Source organism: Schistosoma haematobium, chromosome 1, assembly GCF_000699445.3.
Source record: "Schistosoma haematobium chromosome 1, whole genome shotgun sequence".
In the NCBI taxonomy this organism is placed as follows: Eukaryota; Metazoa; Platyhelminthes; class Trematoda; order Strigeidida; family Schistosomatidae; genus Schistosoma; species Schistosoma haematobium.
The window spans coordinates 75,905,316-75,925,941 of record NC_067196.1 but is presented as its reverse complement, the minus strand read 5'-3'; the positions used below and the strand labels follow the sequence as shown (position 1 = coordinate 75,925,941).

Genomic DNA, 20,626 nt, shown 5'->3' with positions numbered 1-20,626 from the left:
AGAACCATGCTATTATCTAAACTAGGAAAAGTTCACAAAATAGTGTTGTTGAACCAAATGGAAGATTCAGTAGACGCTCAACTTTGAGATAAACAGGCTGGATTCCGTAAGGATCTGTCGTGCACAAACCGAATCGCCACACTACGGAACATCGTTGATCAATCAATCAACTATACATCAACTTCTTTGATTTTGAGAAAGCGCTTAAAAGTATGAATAGGAGAACCTTATGGAGACTTCTTCGACACTGTGGAGTGAGTGAATGAAAATGTCGTCAACATCATCCGAAATTCATAAGTTGAACTGTACTGCAAAATCGTGTATGGAGGACAGCTGATAGATGCATTTCAAGTAAGGACCGGAGTCAGACAAGGCTGTCTACTCTATCCCTTCCTCTTTCTTCTGGTGGTCGACTGGATTATGAAGACCTCGATATCTGAGGGAAAACATGGCACACAATGAACAGCTCAGAAACAATTAAACGATTTGGACTTCACAGAGAACCTAGCCCTCCTATCCCAGACACACAAACATTTACAGATGAAGACAACTAGTGTAACTTCAGCCTCTGAATCAGTGGACCTCAACATACACAAAGGAAAAAGCAAGATCCTCAAGCACAACACGAAGAACAACAACCAGATCTCACTTGATGGAGAAGCTCTGGAAGATATGAAGACGTTCACGCACTTGGACAGCATCGTCGATGACCGTGGAGGATCAGGTGCAGACGTAAAGGAGTGGATTGGTAAAGCAAGAGCCGCATTCCTACAATTGAAAAACATATGGAACTCAAGACAACTGGTAACTAATGTCAAAGTGAATATGTTAAATACGAACTTCTAGACATTTATGTTGTGCGGAGCTGAAACTTCGAGAACTACCACAACCGTCATCAAAATAGTACAAGTAATTATAAACAATTGTCTAAGCAAGATACTCATCGTTCCTTGGTTGATCAAACCTTATCCGCTGAAACCGATTAGCTTTTATGAAAATAGTTACCGTTTCTGAAGTCTTACAAACCCACCGCAATAACACAAATTACGTAGATCTCTGTCGTCTAATTGCATCATATAAATTAGTCAAAAGAAATAACTGTTTTAAACAAGATTTTATTTTTTCTTCCCACATCGAAATATGAGTGTCTACACAAACCCATAAGTAGAAATCGAACATTTTTAACACTGATTAAATATAGACCTAATCAAATCCATTCTTTATTGTTACCAATACAAACAGTCACACTTTTTCACCACATTTTCAGATAACCAATTCCAAAAATCAATAATTCTGTTGTGTAATTCCTAAATTTACTTACTGTTAAGCAAATCAAATCATGATTACTGTTATGATATTTTTTTATAAAGGATACAGATGCTGAAGATATTAAACTACTACACAAGTTACTAGGAAATTCCGTAAAACCAATCATATAATCTGAAATAGAAAAATATGGAAAGAAAATTACCAACTACTATATGGTGTAGTGAAATTCAAAGTTTATCATTTTTGAATTGTATTAAGAATCTCTGTAATTCCGTCGTTAGTAACTAATAATATTTTTAATAGAATTCAATAATCTCTATTAAATTATGAGTTACCTTTTAGTTAAAACTCTCAAACATTTAAAAGATCCTCTAATAATGAAACCGACGAATGGAATGCATTATATCTTTGATTTAAGATCATGTTTAAAATATTCATTAATAAGCAGTATGGTATGATTATATAGTACTACAAATAAATAAACTAGCATGAGTTAATCATTCTATTTTCACGAAGCATGGATAAGTATGAGTTAAAAGTAGGAGGTTGAGTCCACTCACCTCGAAAATTATATTGATCCAGAATAGTTCCTAATATTCTAGAATTGATTGTTTCGGTGATTGGATTACATAACTGCTTAAAATTTAATTCCAATGAAGTAAGTTCCTTCTACAAGAAAAAGAATGAGTAAAAATTCTGTTGTTTGACTTAACAAAATGATCATTTCGATCATGCTTTAAAAACTTCTTTCAATGAAGTCACAATATCAAAATAAGAATGGTAGTAGAACACTAAATTATTCGTTTCTATGATCATTTAGTCTTATAAAGCATCTATTCAATTTAAATAACACTAAAATTTTGATAATTATAACTAATTAAATGATGTAGACTTTTTTAGGGTATCACTTTTAAGTAAAGCATTCATAATGATACAATATTCAGTGTAGTCACTAATCAACAGATTTGCAAATCTGAGCCTATCATAAAGTAAGTATTTGTTTTTGTAACCAAGAGCTAAAACAAACCGATAACCAGCGATATACTTTCATGAGTACTTATTACAGTATGTTACTAAGATAAACTTAAAGTTTCTCAGGCAGAAAGATATATGATTAAAGTTCCACATACGCTGTCGTATGACGAGGCAGTTTCTTTCGACAAAATATTCAGTACTACAACTCGAGATATTAAATCAATAAACACGATGACCATGTGTTGCTGGGTCGATTCCTGTTAATATTGAAAGTTAAGAAATGGGAAAAGTGTATCATCCAGTGATAACTATGGCTAACACAAATTTTTTATTATTAAATACACAAACTTATCGATTGCTAGACTTAAAATTCCAATTAAAATGAATCAAATCAATAGAAACATTGTTAAACTTACTAACATGATATTTTGAAGAACTTCCACTGTTGACTGAAATTTTTAATGAACAACAATAGTTGATAATGGATAGTATTTCGTTACATTTACAATGAAATATAATTATTATCACAACTTTGTGTAAATAACATCATAGTTATAATATGTTTCATCACGAATTAATATCATCTGATTTTGATGGAGTTTTGTTCTCTGAGCTGGATGATATTGTTCAGAAGAATGATGAAAGCTCCACGACCAAATCATCCAGCTCAGAGAACAAAACTCCATCAAAATCCTTCACCTGAGCTACAAATATTCTCTACCATATCAATATCATCTGAGGAACTAATGAAAACCAGGCGATAAAGTAGGTTAAACTAATGTTATTAAGAAAACATTTCAGTTAACATTATTCAGTCGAATAGTTTAGATAGCTTTAATTTAAAGGACTTGTAATTTCACTAAGTGGTAGGAGTTATTCAGTGAATAAATTACATTTCAATTCTTTACACAAGATTGGAAGTGGTACATGATTTTTTGATGAGTTTTATGATGTAGTTTACCTAGCTGTATACACGTACGTCTTTAGTTTGAATTAAGCTATCAGTAATGGTATGTTCTTTAAAATTGTAATTACTGCTTGATAATTTTAATCATGGAGGTACTCTAAGAGTTCACATAACTTAGCTGAGTTATTTTTACAAAGAGTAGGTGTATATGAGCCGTCAAGCAGTATACAGTACAGATGTGAATAGTGATTTAAAGTGAAATAAGGGATCTGCCTTTTATCCTATTTAGTACTCATCAGCTAGATTTATTAAACATCCTAGTTTTGATATGCACACTGAGGCTCTAATTGAGTACTCATTACTTTCAGCTATAATCAGTCCTAGCATACTGAGAGGTGCAATTTTAGAATCTTGGAAAAATGTTTTTAATCACGGGATTAGATTGCCATCCGTACAACCTATTGGTTTGTAACAAATTGCATTGACTTGTTATGTTATTCAACTTAGACACCATATTTCAAGTCATAGTAGCATAGTTCAGTTCGATATTTAAAACTAAATGCCATGCCATTATTAAAACTTTAGTAATTTTTTTGTGAATATATTTATGCAATGCAAAAGTATTTGTATTTTTAGAATGTGGCGTGATACTTCAAAAAGAATACACCAACTGAGAATTTTCACAAAATCCTTGTTGTTGAGCATATTTAAAACTTCTAACATTTTGTAAAATATTAATACACATATATAGTTGTTATTAGCGGCTTGCTTGAATATCTGAGATATCTGTTCCAGCCATTTATATATTTCAGTGAGACACCTTTTTTTGCTACGTCTATTATTCGCACAACTTGTTCAGGTGACTTTATGAAAAGTTTACGACATTTCACTCTACAAGTTACAAAACGTATAATCAGAGACACTGTGGTGCCTGGCAATATGCATTGAAAAGAATAAACACTATTCAGATGTCAATTCCTGAACTGCTAACATCTAACTGGAGATCACTCAATATATATCGCCAGGATCGATCACGAAATAAGCAAAGGAAATAGTTAGTGTTAAGAAATCTATACTGCACCAAATATACAATATTGAATAAAATCATTAATAATAGTTATCTTTACATTGTAAACTGTCGTTACTATACGATAACATGTAAACATACCTTTGGAAAGCCTTCGTATAGATTCTCCTCATCCAGTTCTCTAAGATAAAACGAAAAATAAACATATTTCTTAAAATGTTTCACCAATAAAGAGTAACAGCTAATTAATCAATAAAAATAGTGTTACCTCAAGACATGCATAAACTATAATTAGTCATATGTTTTCACTAGACATTAAGAGGTTAACTCAAGATCCGGAACTTCTGTGTTTGACCCATGGTTGGATTATGGGTACCAATTGTCAGGAGTTAGGGTTGAAACTATGTTTTATTACTCTGTAGCGTCAGTTACTATGTTGAGCCCATATTAGCTTATTCTAGCTCCTGGAAAGACCAATCTATTCATTCTTCTCAAGCCAAATTTTAACCCTGTCACTTATTCACTTGTCATTCCTGACTGTTTTTAAATGATTGCATGTGTGTTAGTTACTTACCCTGTTCATCATATGTCTGTAAATTATTTTTGTTCGGCTATAAATGTCGATTTACGCTTGGTTAAATCAACTTGACTCACTCACTTCCCCGTTGCGCTTCATTTTGTCTTGCTTTGCTTTCCGATCAAAGATTATATACGTATTCAAAATTCATTCTCGTATTTGACGTATATAATTCCGTTATTCACTAACGCGATTTAAGTCGGTGATTATATACAATAGTTAGCGATATGTATAACAATCATTCATACGATCTACCTGGAGTCAGACCCCGTTCCACTAAAACTCACTAGTTCTCAGTAGTAGTTAAACTACGGTTATTCTGTCATAAATATCACAAGACTAAAGTAGCATTATAAAACCCCTTAATATAACTTTATTTAATGGTTATACAAGCGTAAGAATGTATTCACGATTTGATGCTTACTCTGGATAGTGAATAAAAAAAGCACATTACTGGTCAAACATAACTAATCACTTAATGGTTATAAAATAAGGTTTGATTGATCTTCTTCTTCACTAAATTTTGGTTGTTCTCTATTTCCATGAATGGTTCCTGTGTAGACTGCCTTGATGCAATCACTTTTACAAGTTCTTTAGAATATATGGATTGTAACTTTAACTAAAATATGAAAACTTGGATGCACTGCATTTAGCTGATAAGACTCAAATAAAGAAAACAAGGTACCCTAAGTTCTACTGATAGCCGAAGTCTATCTGTTTTAAACATTTATTAGAGGTGAAGCGTTTGCGCGCAAGACCGATAGGTCCTGGGTTTGAAACTTGAGAGGCAGGATCGTGGATGCACAATGCTGAGGAGTCCGAAAATAGGACTAAAAGGACGTTCAGTACTTCCAGGTTTTCCATGGTGGTCTAGTTTCAATTGACGCATGATCTGAACTATTGAAATTATCAATTATCGGATTCCTTTAACATGTATAGACAAAGTAAGACTGACAATATTTGCTGAATTCAATAAATTCATTATAATTAGTTGTGTTCTTTTTAGCGAATAAACAAGTATATTCCATTTAAATTTCTAACATAATTTAGCACTCAATAAATTAATTGTTCAACAATTACGAATAGATTGTTTGGAATTTAAAATACGTTCAGAATCCGATTTCTTAAAAAAGATTTTTTTCTTATTGTTTAAGGTGGTCATTCTAGAATATAATTAATACTATGACTCAATTCAATAAAGATTTAGGGAGTTTACAAAGAAAGAAAAGTCAGACGTTTGAGTTGAACTCAATGATTATAATTAATCAAAGTAAGAAAGAGAATCAAAATGTCTAATTTGTTTCTGTTACGAAGGGAGTTGATGATTAACTACTTACTATATTTAAAATGCGAAAGTCAGGTCTTAGCTGTTTAAATGAAATGTCTTACGCGAATTGGACTGTTTATTGTACATTTTGAATGTATTGAGTCAATGTTATGCCTTAAGTTTACCAGATGATGTGTAATCAAACTTTGAAGACCATTTTGTCTTCCAAGGTGCAAGTTTCTGGGATTATACTAAAAATTCATTGAAAGCTTTCCTTACTGCCTTTTCGGTGCAATTTTTTTTATTTATACATATAATTCGACTTCAGGTGACATGTGACGAATACTTACCTTTCACTCCAAGTTTACAATGAATACATTCTCAAAGACTGGCCTTAAAGGGTCATACCATTTGCTTAATAATAAAATTCATTGTTAAGTTGAAATTGAAAGTTTTAGTCTATCATCTTAGTAAGAGTATGAGTTGTAGTCGGAGTATCTGTTGTGAGTATCGACCATTAATGTCAATACTTTCTTCCAAAGGGATATTGATAAACTGTGAAAAAATGACATAGGAAATTAAAAGTTTATATTATATATTTACTCAATCTATCAAACTGAAAATTGTTCTTCACACAGTACATAGCGGTTTCTTTACAAGTTGGCTAATTATGTTAGCTAACTATCGTACCTGTTAATTTCAGTAGAGTTTAATCACGGATATATGATAAATCTCGTTTTCATTGACCTGTCCATACATGAATATTAGGTATAAGCAAAGTGTTTTGAGCTCGTTCAATTTCACCTCTTGCTAAACTCGAGGCATAACATTGACTCAATACATTCAAAATGTACAATAAACAGTCCAATTCGCGTAAGACATTTCATTTAAACAGCTAAGACCTGACTTTCGCATTTTAAATATAGTAAGTAGTTAATCATCAACTCCCTTCGTAACAGAAACAAATTAAACATTTTGATTCTCTTTCTTACTTTGATTAATTATAATCAATATAATATTCATATTTTTTCAGTACACTTTATCGTTTACTTCTCATAAAAGCAAAACATGCTTAGTACATATCCTAACACAAACTGATTACTTGTTATTTTTAGAAAATAGTAGTCATTTTATGAGCGTTAATATTATTGTGGGCGGTGTCCGAAATCGGTCACTGATACATGTTGTGCTACGTGCTAATCCCCCACCTGACTATTTGATCGAGAAAACAAAAGTAGATGAGGTAGCTTATTTGTATACCAAATATAATGCACGAATATTCGTATATATATACCGCTTAGGAAGTCAATCTATTCCTTAACTAATTAAATGCACTTGCCCTTCAGGTCACCTTTGATTACCATCAATTGACCTTCTTGTTTGGCTACTTCTGATTGGCTTACTACATTCCGCTAATATATCACATAATTCTGATAGTCTTCGTCTTCTTATTACATTATCGAAACTTACTACATTAGTTAGCTCTAGTTTTTAATATATTTTTAAAATCAGATTTGTTATAAATGTTACTAGTTTTGATATTAAATTAACATAATTTAATCATTTAGTTATAGTTATTCAACTGAAACTTACAATTGTTTCATTTTTACAGTAGAGAATACCCGACAAATAAATCGTGCTTCTTGATTTGGATTATATGTTGATGGTATTATAATAAATGTTCCAGGAAAAAGGTCAGCTTCTAATGTTACTTCACGTCTTGGAATGTAGTCTGATGTTAACAATGGTTTTCGGCATAATAATTCTTCTGCTGTAAGACATGTATTTTGCAGTTCAGATACCTAAGTTAATAGATTTTTAACTGTTCTTCATAAAATTAATTTAAATATAGTTTTTACTGAATAATGCATTAAATTTTTAAACAGTTTGCTATAAAACATGCTTTTTTCCCTAAGTCATTGTTACAGTTTGTTAAGTAATGTTGAATAAAGAATAATAAACTGCTGAGTGCTCTCTATCTTTTTCCAATAGTTATTTATTATTTGTGTTTCATGATATCCACCCTTACATTGGTTGATATACCATAATAACTAGAAGTAATCGTTGATCATATGAGGACATAATTACAGATGATCGTACATAATATAAACATCAACCTTTACACAAGATATACGATCACCCTCTTTTTCTTTCTTAATTAAACAAATATTTTATGAGAGCAATACCTTCAGCAGATTCATTTATTATTTGATTAGAATCAAGATACCGAATCTATTAGTCAGTATAAAGTGAATTGCGATAGGAGATACCATTCACCCATAATCTTAAAATTCCATACACATAGTTCCCTTTATCATTTTGGAAAGAGCAACAACAAAGATTCTAGCAGAATAGCATGAATTCATTATATTTCTTAGGTTCTCGTCAGCTGCTTACAACCTGTGATATTTAAAAATCATAATTACATAATGGGTTTAAATTACTTACATGAGAGGGTTTCGTTGGAAGTTATATTGAAGACATATTTGTATAGTATAGCAAGGGTGTAAATGAATTTAATAGACTGAATATTGTAAATATATACCTTATGTAAAAGAACATTGTGACAACAGTTCAAAAGGCTAGAAACAAGTAAACATTGATAGAAATAAAATGAGTAGAGTTCAGTTGATAAAATAAGATTAATAATTTGGAAGATTGTTGGAGTAAAACTCAATTATGTGATAAGTGCAAGAAAGAGTTTAAAGAAAAGAAAAAGATATATTAAGATACGGTGAAGGAATATTTGTCACCAAGGTAAGGAGAAATTAATAACCTTCTCCTTTTGAACACATAAATCAGGTTTTTGGCGGCTGATAGCAACTGCTTCAATAAACTTCAGAAGAATGGAGTTTGGCTGCTTACTAATCATATTGAATGATTGTAGAGTATCGACCTGATGTCCTGTATCAAGGAGATGTTTGGTGATTGCATTATTTAGAGTCTTTCTTTCTCTTGTTCTGAAACGTTTTGGAACATATTCAAAAAATCTGAGATATTCCCTCCTTTCTGTTCGGCCAATGTAGCTGTTTTGGCAGGTACACGTAAATTTATAAATACAATTGGCGGTAACATGATAAGGATGTTTATCAACCTTTGATAGAGTTATTGGACATGTTGTTTTATACAGAATTAGAAGTTTGGCCGCCGGATAATTTCTGGCTAGCCCAGTATTCAATCTCCTGTTGAGTGTGCTTGCAACATCATCACCTTTGAAGTTCAGATTTATAGTTATTGGTTTTTTACATAAGGTATATATTTACAATATTCAGTCTATTAAATTCATTTACACCCTTGCTATACTATACAAATATGTCTTCAATATAACTTCCAATCAAACTCTTTCATGTAAGTAATTTAAACCCATTATGTAATTATGATTTTTAAATATCACAGGTTGTAAGCAGCTGACCAGAAGCAACGAAATAAAGATGAATTCATGCTATTCTGCTAGAAAGTTTAAAATTATCAAGAAATAGGAATAGAGTAGGGTTTATAATATTTCCTATCACCTTTGGTTAAATATTTGCATAAATAAACTATATATGAGCAAACATTTGTTTTCAATCATTTCATCATCAGGCTTTACAGTTATAAGTCCATAATTATGATATTTTACAATATAATATGTAATAAGAGGGGGGTATTATCAAGTTAATTACCATAAAAAAGGGTTTGCATTAATTTCTAGTTTTGTTGTCATAGATCATTGATTAATAGGTATATGTATATAAGCAAATATTATAACAAAGTAAAAACGTAAACTGGACAATAATTATGATCGTTATTAATAAAATAACATAAACAATCATAAACTAATACAAATAAATGGGATTTATCTTTTACAAAGAACAAATAAAACAGAAGTGAATTTAAGGGCAATTCAACGAGGAAAATTTCATTCACTTAAGCCGTATAATTATATACACGGTGATTTATAAAATTAGTTTATTTATAAATAAAAAATTACATCGTTTCACGAATCAAAAACATGACGTAACTATGAAGAATTAAAAGAAAGGTCAGAATGGGTTTTATGGAGTTCTTTTTAGAAATTTCATAGGTTGAAATCATGATTCGATTGAAGCTAGACCACCATGGAAAACCTGGAAGCACTTGACGGCCATTTCGTCCTAATATGGGACTCCTCAGCAGTGCACATCCACGATCCCGCACCACACGTTGTTCAAACCCAGGACCTACTGGCTTCGCGCGCGAGCACTTAACCACTAGAAGCCGTTACCAGTGGAGTTCAACCAGGTTTGTTGTGAGATAACAACTCACTGAAGACAATGGTGTACGGTGGCGCAACTTCGTGGATTGGTTGAAGTTAGACATTAACACCGTTGGATGCCGGTTCAGTGGTCTAGTGGTTAAGTGCTCGCGCGCGAAGCCAGTAGGTCCTGGGTTTGAACAACGTGTGGTGCGGGATCGTGGATGTGCACTGCTGAGGAGTCCCATATTAGGACGAAATGGCCGTCAAGTGCTTCCAGGTTTTCCATGGTGGTCTAGCTTTAATCGACTCATGATTTCAACCTATAAAAGAAAGGTCTTAAGATGAATGAATGTTGTCAATTTGATTTGTATGAGAAGAGAATTTAAAAGTTATGGCCATGTAGAACAAATACGGTATCAGTCAAATTTCAAATTAATTATCTTATCCTTCTACATTTAATCTTTCACTTTATAGATATTCACCACAAACTGTTAGCACCTCTGAGTATAGCTTTATCGAATTTAGGATTGACCGTTATAAAATACTCAGCAATATTAGTATCATACATACAATCTGTGGAAAGTAGTAAACTTTCCCTTTCATTACTTTAACTGTTCGGATTTAAACAAAAGTTCTCATAAATAATTAATAATGATATAACAGATGGTTGTAATATTTACCATCCTTACACGTATATTACGATAACACGTAAATGACACTAATCACGCTATATCAGAACCAGAATTCATGCCACAAAATAGAGAACCAGATTAATACAAGAGAGTATTTTATTCAATACAGTCACAAACACTCACACACAGTAAGTTCAGAATAGAAATCAATGAGAGGAAGGATAATCGCATACTTAATATCAGTGTGGGGTTGTGGAGACAACTAAGTTTTTGATTAAGATCAGGAATCCATGAATATTAGACCACCACTGAAAACCTGCTAGCACCGGGTGGCCGAATCGTCCTAAAATAGGATTCGAACTCAGGGTCTTTAGTCTCGCGCGCGAATACTTAACCTCTAGGTCATTGAGCCAGCATCAAATGGTGTCAACGTCTAACTTTGAATCCCGCGTGAGGGATTGTGGATGTACACTGTTGAGGAGTCTCATATTAGGACGAAGCGGACGTCCAATGCTCCCAGGTTTTCAATGGTGATCTAACATTCATCGATTTGTGATCTCAATCAAAAATATATTGAATATTCCGTAGGCTGTGACTGTTTGTCCATGTTCAACGACCAATCGTACTTTACTGTCACTACCACACATCAAGTAATAATAATAACGATAATAATAGGTTATAGTCTCTCAACTATTATATTTTTTGACCAATTATTTGAGAGTCAACTGTTTTAATGAAGATAAAATTAAATTATCTTTAACCATTATTAATAATCTTTGTAAAACTTTTACGACACAAAAGAAAGTATCATCAGGAAGCGTATTTTATAAATTTCTATTGTTACTTACTTCATATATTGAAAAACCTATAGCCAAATAATCTCCGCCATAAAAAAGTCTTCTGTATTCTTGCATAACTCCTACGATGATATGTGTTTTAGTAACTTTAGCATTGTGGTCAGCTCCAATTGTAAATAAATACTGTGGATTTGTACAGAATGATTCTGTATAATAAATTTGTATTTAATTATTTTGATAAATCATCATTTGTACATCTCATGAAACAAAATAGATCATGTATGATAAAAGTGTTTAGTTAAGTCTACTTTTGACAGGATTATTAAGATAGATTTCGCTGAGAATTTTATCTGTTGAATACATATATGAGGCTGGTAGATTTTTAATAACTTCGATATAAGTTCTATCGATAACCTGGAACTCAGTACTAAGCAAATGTTTACAATGATTATGTGTTACCAGCAGTTAAATATCAAACGCATAGTGATAAGCATTAGAACCTACTGTTTAAAAAAGTAAAGGTAGATTTGGGAAAATTAGTTATTTAACTTTCAATCCACAACCTATTGATGTAAAGGCTTCTGCTTTAATATGAAATAAATAGTGTTCAAATTGAAGTTTATGTATGAAGAAGTCATATATAGGTAGTTTGTATATATACTGTTAACTTTTGAATTTGATTGCTTGACTGGGCTATATTAGTAACTTAAGAATAGTATATGAATGTTAAACTGATAATATTTACTTATCGATGTCATGCACTAACTTGTTTAATGGTATAAACAAAATTACCTGGATAGTTAAATGATCCTCCAGCATTTACATTCGCAACCCATTCACCAGCAAAACATATTTCCTCACATCTTTTCTTTTTGTCGATTTCATCTCTATGGTCTAAGCTTGCGTATCCAAAATGACATATTTCAAGTAGAGTGAAATTATTTTCAAAATCGTCGAACGACATCCTAAAATGTAGTTGGCATTTCGACAACCAAAACACAAAACTAAGCAATTAAAATGCATTATTGGTCTATATATATATACTTACGCCTGTTACGCCAGGTGGAGTAGCATAAGCCACCCACCAGCATTCTCCGTCCAACTCTGTCCCAGACAATCCCTTCCAGCTCTTTCCAGTTGTTATTCATCCTTTTCAAATCTGTTTCCATTTCCTGACGTAATGTGTTCTTTGCCTTTTCTATTTACAGCTTCCCTTCAGGATTCCAAGTTAAGGTTTGTATCGTGATGCAGTTTGATGATTTGAGTAATGTATGTCCTATCCACCAACTCCATCGTCTCTTCCTAATTTCTTCTTCAACTGGAAGATGGTCTGTTCGCTCTCGAAGAAGGCTGCTAATGATGATATCCGACCAGTGGATGTTGAGTCTGTTGCGTAGACAACTATTTATAAATACTTGTATCTTCTTGATGATGGTTGTAGAAGTTCTCTAGTTCTAGTTTCAGCTCCGTACAGTAGAACTGACTGTATTGATATTGGTTGAAAGTTGTTTTTAGTTTCATATGTTCTTCAATTGTAGGAATGCGGCCCTTGCTTTGTCAATCCTCGCCTTTGCGTCTGTATCTGATCCTCTACATTCATAGACTATGCTGTCCAGGTACGTGAATGTCTTCACATCTTCCAGAGCTTCCCCATCAAGTGAGATTGGGTTGGTGTTCTCAGTGTTTTATTTGAGGATCTTGCTTTTTTCGATGTGTATGTTGAGACCTCCTGATTCAGAGGCTTCGGTTATACTAGTTGTCTTCATCTGCATTTGTTCGTGTGTATGGGATAGAAGAGTTAGGCCATCTGCGATGTTCGGATCGTCTAATTGTTTCTGAGCTGTCCATTGTATTCCGTGTTTTCCCTCAGATGTCAAGGTTTTCATAATCCTCCAGCCAACCACCAAAAGAAAGAAGAAGGGGAAGAGTAGACATTCTTGTCATTTGGAATGCATCTGTCAGCTGTTCTTAATGCACGACTTTGCACTGTAGTTCGTCGTCTGAGTTCCGGATAATGTTGATAATCTTCTCAGAAACTCCATAGTGTCGAAGAAGGTTTCATAACATTCTGTTATCTACACTGTCAAACACCTTTTCATAATCAATGAAGCTGATGTATAGTGACGTGTTCCACTCAACTGATTGTTCGACGATGATCCGTAGTTTCGCATATAATTGCACTCCTAAAAGCTACATTTCTCAAGAAAGGAATGTCTTACTTTGAAGAAATAAATATACTCAATAAAAATCATGCATCTCTTCTGTGTAATAACTTGCGAACTAATTGATGTTTGCTGGTTAGTGTACGTTATCAGTATCATATCAAATATATATATTTAGCCTCATTCCGTCAGTATATTGGTAACGTTACTCTCGTTTTCTTTTATTGTATCAATTATTTCAGAACATTGAGATCAATAATTTCTATTTATTATATAATTAGAAATACGTAGTAATGTATGATACACATATCATCAATTTACAGAATAACTTTAAATAAAATGAAAGCATAACTCTTCGATAAAAAGGAGCTCGAACAGTCCCAAAATACATTGATTCAGTTGAATAATTCTTTTTAATTAAAATGTTTTAAAACGGACATAGTCTGTTTCTTATATAATTGTTTTGTGTAACAATTAAGTAATAGGTCACTGTAAACAATCAAATTATAGACATCATTAGTTTAGATTTATAACAAATAAGTTATAACCCTGGTGTAATTTAATATTAAAGTCTTTTTTGCAAGTACCTGAAGAGTCATCAAATCTTTCAGTATACAATATAACTATCATTTGTAACGATCACTAAGATTTTCGATTCCTTAAATCTTCTTCTTCATAGCTTCATATATATTAAATTACAATGGAATGAATCAATTATCTGGTTTCGAGTTATGTTGCATCAATATTCTGTTCTCATTTATGCAACTATCAAGAATGAATGAAGTAATTTCCTATTGTTAACTCCTTTATCAAATTGTAAAGACTTAAAAGTTATTTGGAATTAAAACATTCGATAAAGTTCAAAAGAATGTAGCCAAAAAATTTAGAAAACCTTAAATTAAATTGACAATTTAATGAAAGGAGGAACGAATCAAGCAAAGAAATTTCTTTTCAGTTAGTTTTTTCATTATGATTCGATTCATTCCTTCTTTATTTACTAAAATGTTAAAATGGGACAATTTAACTGACACATAAATCTGTAATTATGTTAAATAGTAAAATGGTATTTGATATTATACTAGTTTACTTCTAAGTTTAAATCAAACATTATTATTATTATTATCCTTGTCTCCTCTTACCCCATTTCCAGTTTAATTGACCTTTTTATTTTTATATATAAATGTTCTTAGCACGTATATGTGTGATCAGATTGTTCGAAATGTATTACGCTAATATATCACATAGTTCTGATAATCTTCGTCTTCTTATTACATTATCGAAAGATGAACAAGCCATAAAGTTGATATAGTTAATAAAGAAGTGTTCAGGTTGTTATTAAATGTAACTCAGTATAAAAGTAATGAAGTTTATTATTATTATCATCATCATCAAATAAATCAATTTATAGATTTTTGTTTCTCCTAACATTGATTTGGCAAGCTTATAAAAAATGGATCTTTACTGAATGTATATTTTGTAATGATCTAACATCAAGAAACTTATATATTCAAATCTTTACTTAAATTGGTTTGATCTACATAGTTCATTGAATTTACTATGAATGTGATACCTGACTATTACAAATTACAAAAAATATAATGAATTAATAAAAGACTAAACAAAATAGAAATATGATGAATAGGTTTTATTTTATATTACCAGAATTCTCCATCTTCTTTTGATTTATACTGTAAAGCTTTCTTATCTTTAGATTTAACATTTTTCCATTCAGGTGAATTATCTGACCAAGATCCTTTCCATTCATGTTTTTCTCCCCAAGGATTACGACAACGTACTAAATGCACTTCTTTACCGAGATAATTAACCTTTAATATATTATAAATAAAGAATAAGAAATGATGATGATAATAATAATAAAATTTAATACTTGGTTATTTCATGATTAGAAGTATAATTAGTGTATATACTTGTAAATTGATTGTTTAAAAAATTACAGCTTAATTTTGACCTCAATTTTCAATTTTTGATGTACTCTAAATAAAGTATGATCTACTTCAGAGAGAATGAGACACTAAAAAACTAATAGAAATCAAGAGCTAGATATATAAACTTGTTGTTCATTCTTTCAAGTTACGAGACTGTGTACTACCAGACTTGATGACTGAAAAGTTGTCTAACCCATGTGATTGCTTTTAGCGTTGGTGAGTCCTCTTGTATGGTCCCTTGCTATGTTAATCCAATATACCTCATACTAGCTTCAGAACATGCCGATTTTCTAATCCTTTTTGAGTCACATTTTGACTTTGTTGATTATTCACTCATCAACCTTGACTATTTTTACATGAGCACATATGTGTGTACACTTCGTATTCTATTCAATACATGTCTGTAACTTATTTTTATCTGGATATAAATATTGATTGATGCTTGATTAAATTGATTTGGCTCATATGCCTTCTCCACCGCGCATCGTTTCGTTTCGCCTTGTTCTTTTGATTGTCTGGATCAATGATTGTACAAGATATATTTCACATATTTTAATTCCGTTATCTACCGACGTGATTTTAGTCGATAGGCGACATATGTATTTCAATAACAATCATTCATACGATATAAATGGAGTCAGATCCTGGGCCACAAATGCGGTGAGTACATCGACAACATCGTCCGATCTAATTGACGTCAAAATGAAGGGTTTCACTAAACTCTTAACTAAGCAGTTTATGTATCAGTAGTTGCTTAATTTTTTGGTTTTATTTACTTTTAACACAGATTAGGCTGATTAGAGATTTTTGTGCTTTAGTTATACAGTTCGCATAAAATAAGGCTTCCTTCGATTACGGATAGAGTTTACATTACTATAAATAATAATAAATAAAGATTAATTCATTCCAATCACAATTATTATGATGATTAACTATAACATAACTTACTTTCCCAACCCCAGTTACACTATAAGCATGAGAACCTATCAGTCCCATTTTTTCTCGTCTTTTATTTTTATCTCCCTAAAATAAATCAAATACAAGAGGAGATTGTAGCAAAAGATTAAAAAATATTCCGATGAATGTACTTTTCGTAGGAATCAATCAACCACTCAAATGGTCCTTAGAACAAAGATCGGTTTTGGTATTAACGGTAGAGTTAGGAATAGGATTTCTAACTATTTCAATTACATGCGTAACTGTAAAGAGTAGAGTTCTTCAGGGGACGATTATAAGTCGTTTCATTTTTTTCTTTATGAAAATGACCTATCGAGAGTGAAAACGTCATTTATGAGCGAAACTAGAGTGTAGACACTCATTCATAGCAGTCACAGAGGATTACAGAGAGGTATAAGTGCTCTGAATAAGTGGGGGGATAGATAGTCGTTAGAGGCGAATTCCAGCAAGGTGTTGTTTCACGAATGGAGTTGTGACAAGTTATACAACTACACAATAAACGAAATTGTTTCACCTGGTTTTATTGATTCTGAGTATTTGGGAGTCATAGTAAGTGATGATCTTAGAACCACGGTGTACAGTTGCCACAGGCTTTTAGATCTTGTAGGTAATTTGTGAAGCTTTTCGGCACTTGGATGAATATATTTGCTGAATGTTTTACCCAACTCATACGTGTTGTAATTTGGGATATGAAGTCCAGATAATAGGTTCATGTTTAAAAATGGCGAGGATATACTAGAACGGGTTCAGCGCCGATCTTTCCGATCCGACATAGGTTTTGAGGAGATCCGATACTGACTCGCCGTTAACTGAATGATGAATAACGCGTCCTTGTTTTTTGTATATTTAGAACCAATCATCTAAGATTGGGTTTTCAGAAAACTCAAAGGCAAGATTGAATCGTTTGCATCTCAAGTTTCGTTTCTCATATCGATTCATATACTATTGGGATTCTCGACCAGAACATAATTTATTGAAAAATAGTAAATTACTGTGGTTTGGTATTGATTTTATCAAAACTCCCGTGAAGAATAATTTAGCAGATATACTTAAATTGTGTCAGGTACCTAATTTGCAAACACTTGTATAAGAATTTTTCTAACCGTTGTCAAAAGACAGCTACAGACTTAAGTTACCCAAAAGAATAACTAACACCAACATCAGCACCCAAAATACAACATGTTTTTGTGTAGTGTTCCATCATTTTAAATAGGTTTGGTGGACGTTCTTTTTGATTCAAAATAACAGTAGTACATATTCCGCCAGTAAAATCTTCCATCGCTTCACTTTGAAATCCACCAGTTAGATGTGCATAACTACCGCATAATCTGTATGGGAACGGGAGAAAAAAAGGTTCTAAACCTTAGAAAATTTTAAGGATAAATCACAAACAATATAAAATTTCATGTGAATGGTAAGTAGTCACATTAAACACAATATTGTAGTGGTAGTTTCTATTGACATAAAAAGCAGATGTAAAGTCATAAATCAATATCTTTTAATTATTCACCTTCTTTTGTAGGGTAACTTTTAAAATTCTATGGCTTTATAAAAAAAAACTTGAAAAACTGAAAAATACATTAACTAGATTTTTAGAGAAAAAGTGGTTTGAGAAAAGAATTATCGAGGTAAACTACAGACTTGAATATAAACCCACTAAAGTTTATCCACTTTCGCATACATTAATGAAAATATTAACCAGTCCGCCAGTTATCGTCAAATTAAAGCCCGAAAAAGCAGTACGTCAACTCAAGATGACAAACCAAATGATCATGACGAAATGAACTTAATGAAACGAATAACTAAATAGTCGAAATAAAGTAGTAATGGTAAAAAAGATTGAGGTTTGAGAGTGTGTACTAAGAAAGTGGAATAAAGGGGTATTTGTGTAGCAATACTGGAAATTATTTTCTAGAGAATGAAAAAGAATAAGTAAATTTACACAATTGCGACTGATTTTGAACTTTCTTCCAGAGTCTCCAACCACTAATTGCGGTTTTTTCGCCGACCCTAACCATGTAGTATAAATCTAGTAACATGACTCAGATCAACTGTTAATGACTTCATGAGTTGGTGACAGATTTTGGTTTGGTCACCTTTAGCTTTCTTTCAGCCTACTCTAACAACATGTGATATCGTGTGTCGAGGGAGGCGGTTGTTTGACACACATAATACATATCTCAATCACTAGAGTCGTTAAGATTTACAATCTCATCAAGTTTTTACTCAGTGAGGTTGGTGGAAAGTGCAAACATAATAAATTATCAGGGAGGTCCTGCAGTCTCAGTGGCCGGTTCGTCAAGTCAAGAAAGTTAATCCTTAGAGTTAAACATCGTTGATATTGAGATAACTCACCACTGTGTATAAATTTACATAGAAAATTTGAGGAAGAAGAATATCATGACAAAGTGGTCGGTGTTGGATAGGCTATGAATTTATTAGGTGGCTTAACTTTGAAGTAAGGGTATATATATATATATATCTACCCTGAAGAAGTGGCTTACATTAAGTAACGAAACGTCAAAAATACAATTTTCTACTAATCTGGATATCACTATATATATATGTATATATATATATATATCCTTGGCTTGATTGTGAATGGGCGCTGCTGAGGAGTCTCATGCTTGGACGAAACGACCATCCTGTGCTTCCAAGTTTCTCATATTGGTCTGGCTTGGATCGGCTTGTGATTTCAATTGTGAAAATATGTAAAATCGATATAATCTATCGCAGTTATTCATTTCTTGAATAAAATGAACTTGTATGATTGTGGAAATCAATTTAAATTATTCCTCATCAATAAACTAAATTACCTAATATATGTTTTTCATATTACCACTATTGTAAAACGTTTTACCCATAAAATTAGCGCAAATGTAGAGAATTCAAAGTACATCACATTAACACATAATGATCTTTGTTTTCACTTTACAAAAAGGAAATTTAAATATAAAATCCATAGTAATGTGATTTATTATTATTCCCTGTTTTCCACTTTAATCTTAACTACCGATTTTTAAACTTTTAATCATTCCAGCAGATCAGGTTGTTAGAAATTTATTAAGCTGATCTGTATCATATAGTTTGGTAAAGGTCCAATTATATTACACAGGTAAACACAATATGTAGGATATATAAAATGATGTACTAGTTGTTATAAGAACAGAAAGATTGAATATTTCACAATTTGAAATAAGTGGTAGAGGGAACTTGAAAAAAACAAAAAAATTATGTGGAAAATAATACTGGGTAAAATTATTTGTTCAGTTTAATTTACCTAAAGGACAGGTCAGGGTGCTGCAAATTTCTTATAATTTGCAGCGCGAATCGTTATCACTTCTGTTATATGTAGATGACATTGAACCTCATAAGGTATAATAAAAGATACACAAATTATTACCATTGTTTATTGTCTGATTACTTTTAATAATTTCTAATGGTTAATATTTCAGTATATTAAAGATTCCCATTGTGAAAATTAGAACTTGTACTTTTACCTATTATGCGTAGAGACTTATTCTATTTCATTGCGATTATTGACCCAAATTACCTTGATTGGTTTAACATTTTCGTATAAATATTCATGTTTATTAGAGTAAAGCCTGATGACGATCTAATTGAAAATAATTGTTTTCTCATATGTGTTGTTCTAATATCTCAGTGTCTATCTTTTCTACACTTTTTAAAATAACTTCCTATCATGAAACATTGAACGCTTTTGTTAATGTTATCATAACTGCTACACCTATCATCACAATATCGATTTATGTTGGAATTTTGTTCTTTGAGCCGTATGAATTGGCTACGGATCTTTCCTCGTTCTTCTGAATGACATCATTAACAGAAACTTGAAATAGAAGTGAAGTGTTTGTGTTGATGTATGGTAATGTT

At 32.0% G+C, this 20,626-nt stretch overlaps 1 protein-coding gene across 1 annotated transcript in view; it reads right to left on the bottom strand.

The window, feature by feature from the left end:
* Positions 1-1,252: 1,252 nt before the first annotated feature.
* Positions 1,253-20,626, bottom strand: part of KCNH8_2 (Potassium voltage-gated channel sub H member 8) — a gene marked incomplete at both ends in the record, with an annotated part of 180,920 nt that continues 161,546 nt past the window's right edge. Inside the window, 8 exons of the mRNA XM_051218581.1 lie at positions 1,253-1,440; positions 1,830-1,938; positions 4,320-4,359; positions 7,616-7,824; positions 12,434-12,632; positions 15,489-15,655; positions 16,724-16,798; positions 17,886-18,060. Coding sequence (XP_051075163.1) covers positions 1,253-1,440; positions 1,830-1,938; positions 4,320-4,359; positions 7,616-7,824; positions 12,434-12,632; positions 15,489-15,655; positions 16,724-16,798; positions 17,886-18,060 — 1,162 coding nt within the window. The remainder of the gene's footprint in view (positions 1,441-1,829; positions 1,939-4,319; positions 4,360-7,615; positions 7,825-12,433; positions 12,633-15,488; positions 15,656-16,723; positions 16,799-17,885; positions 18,061-20,626) is intronic.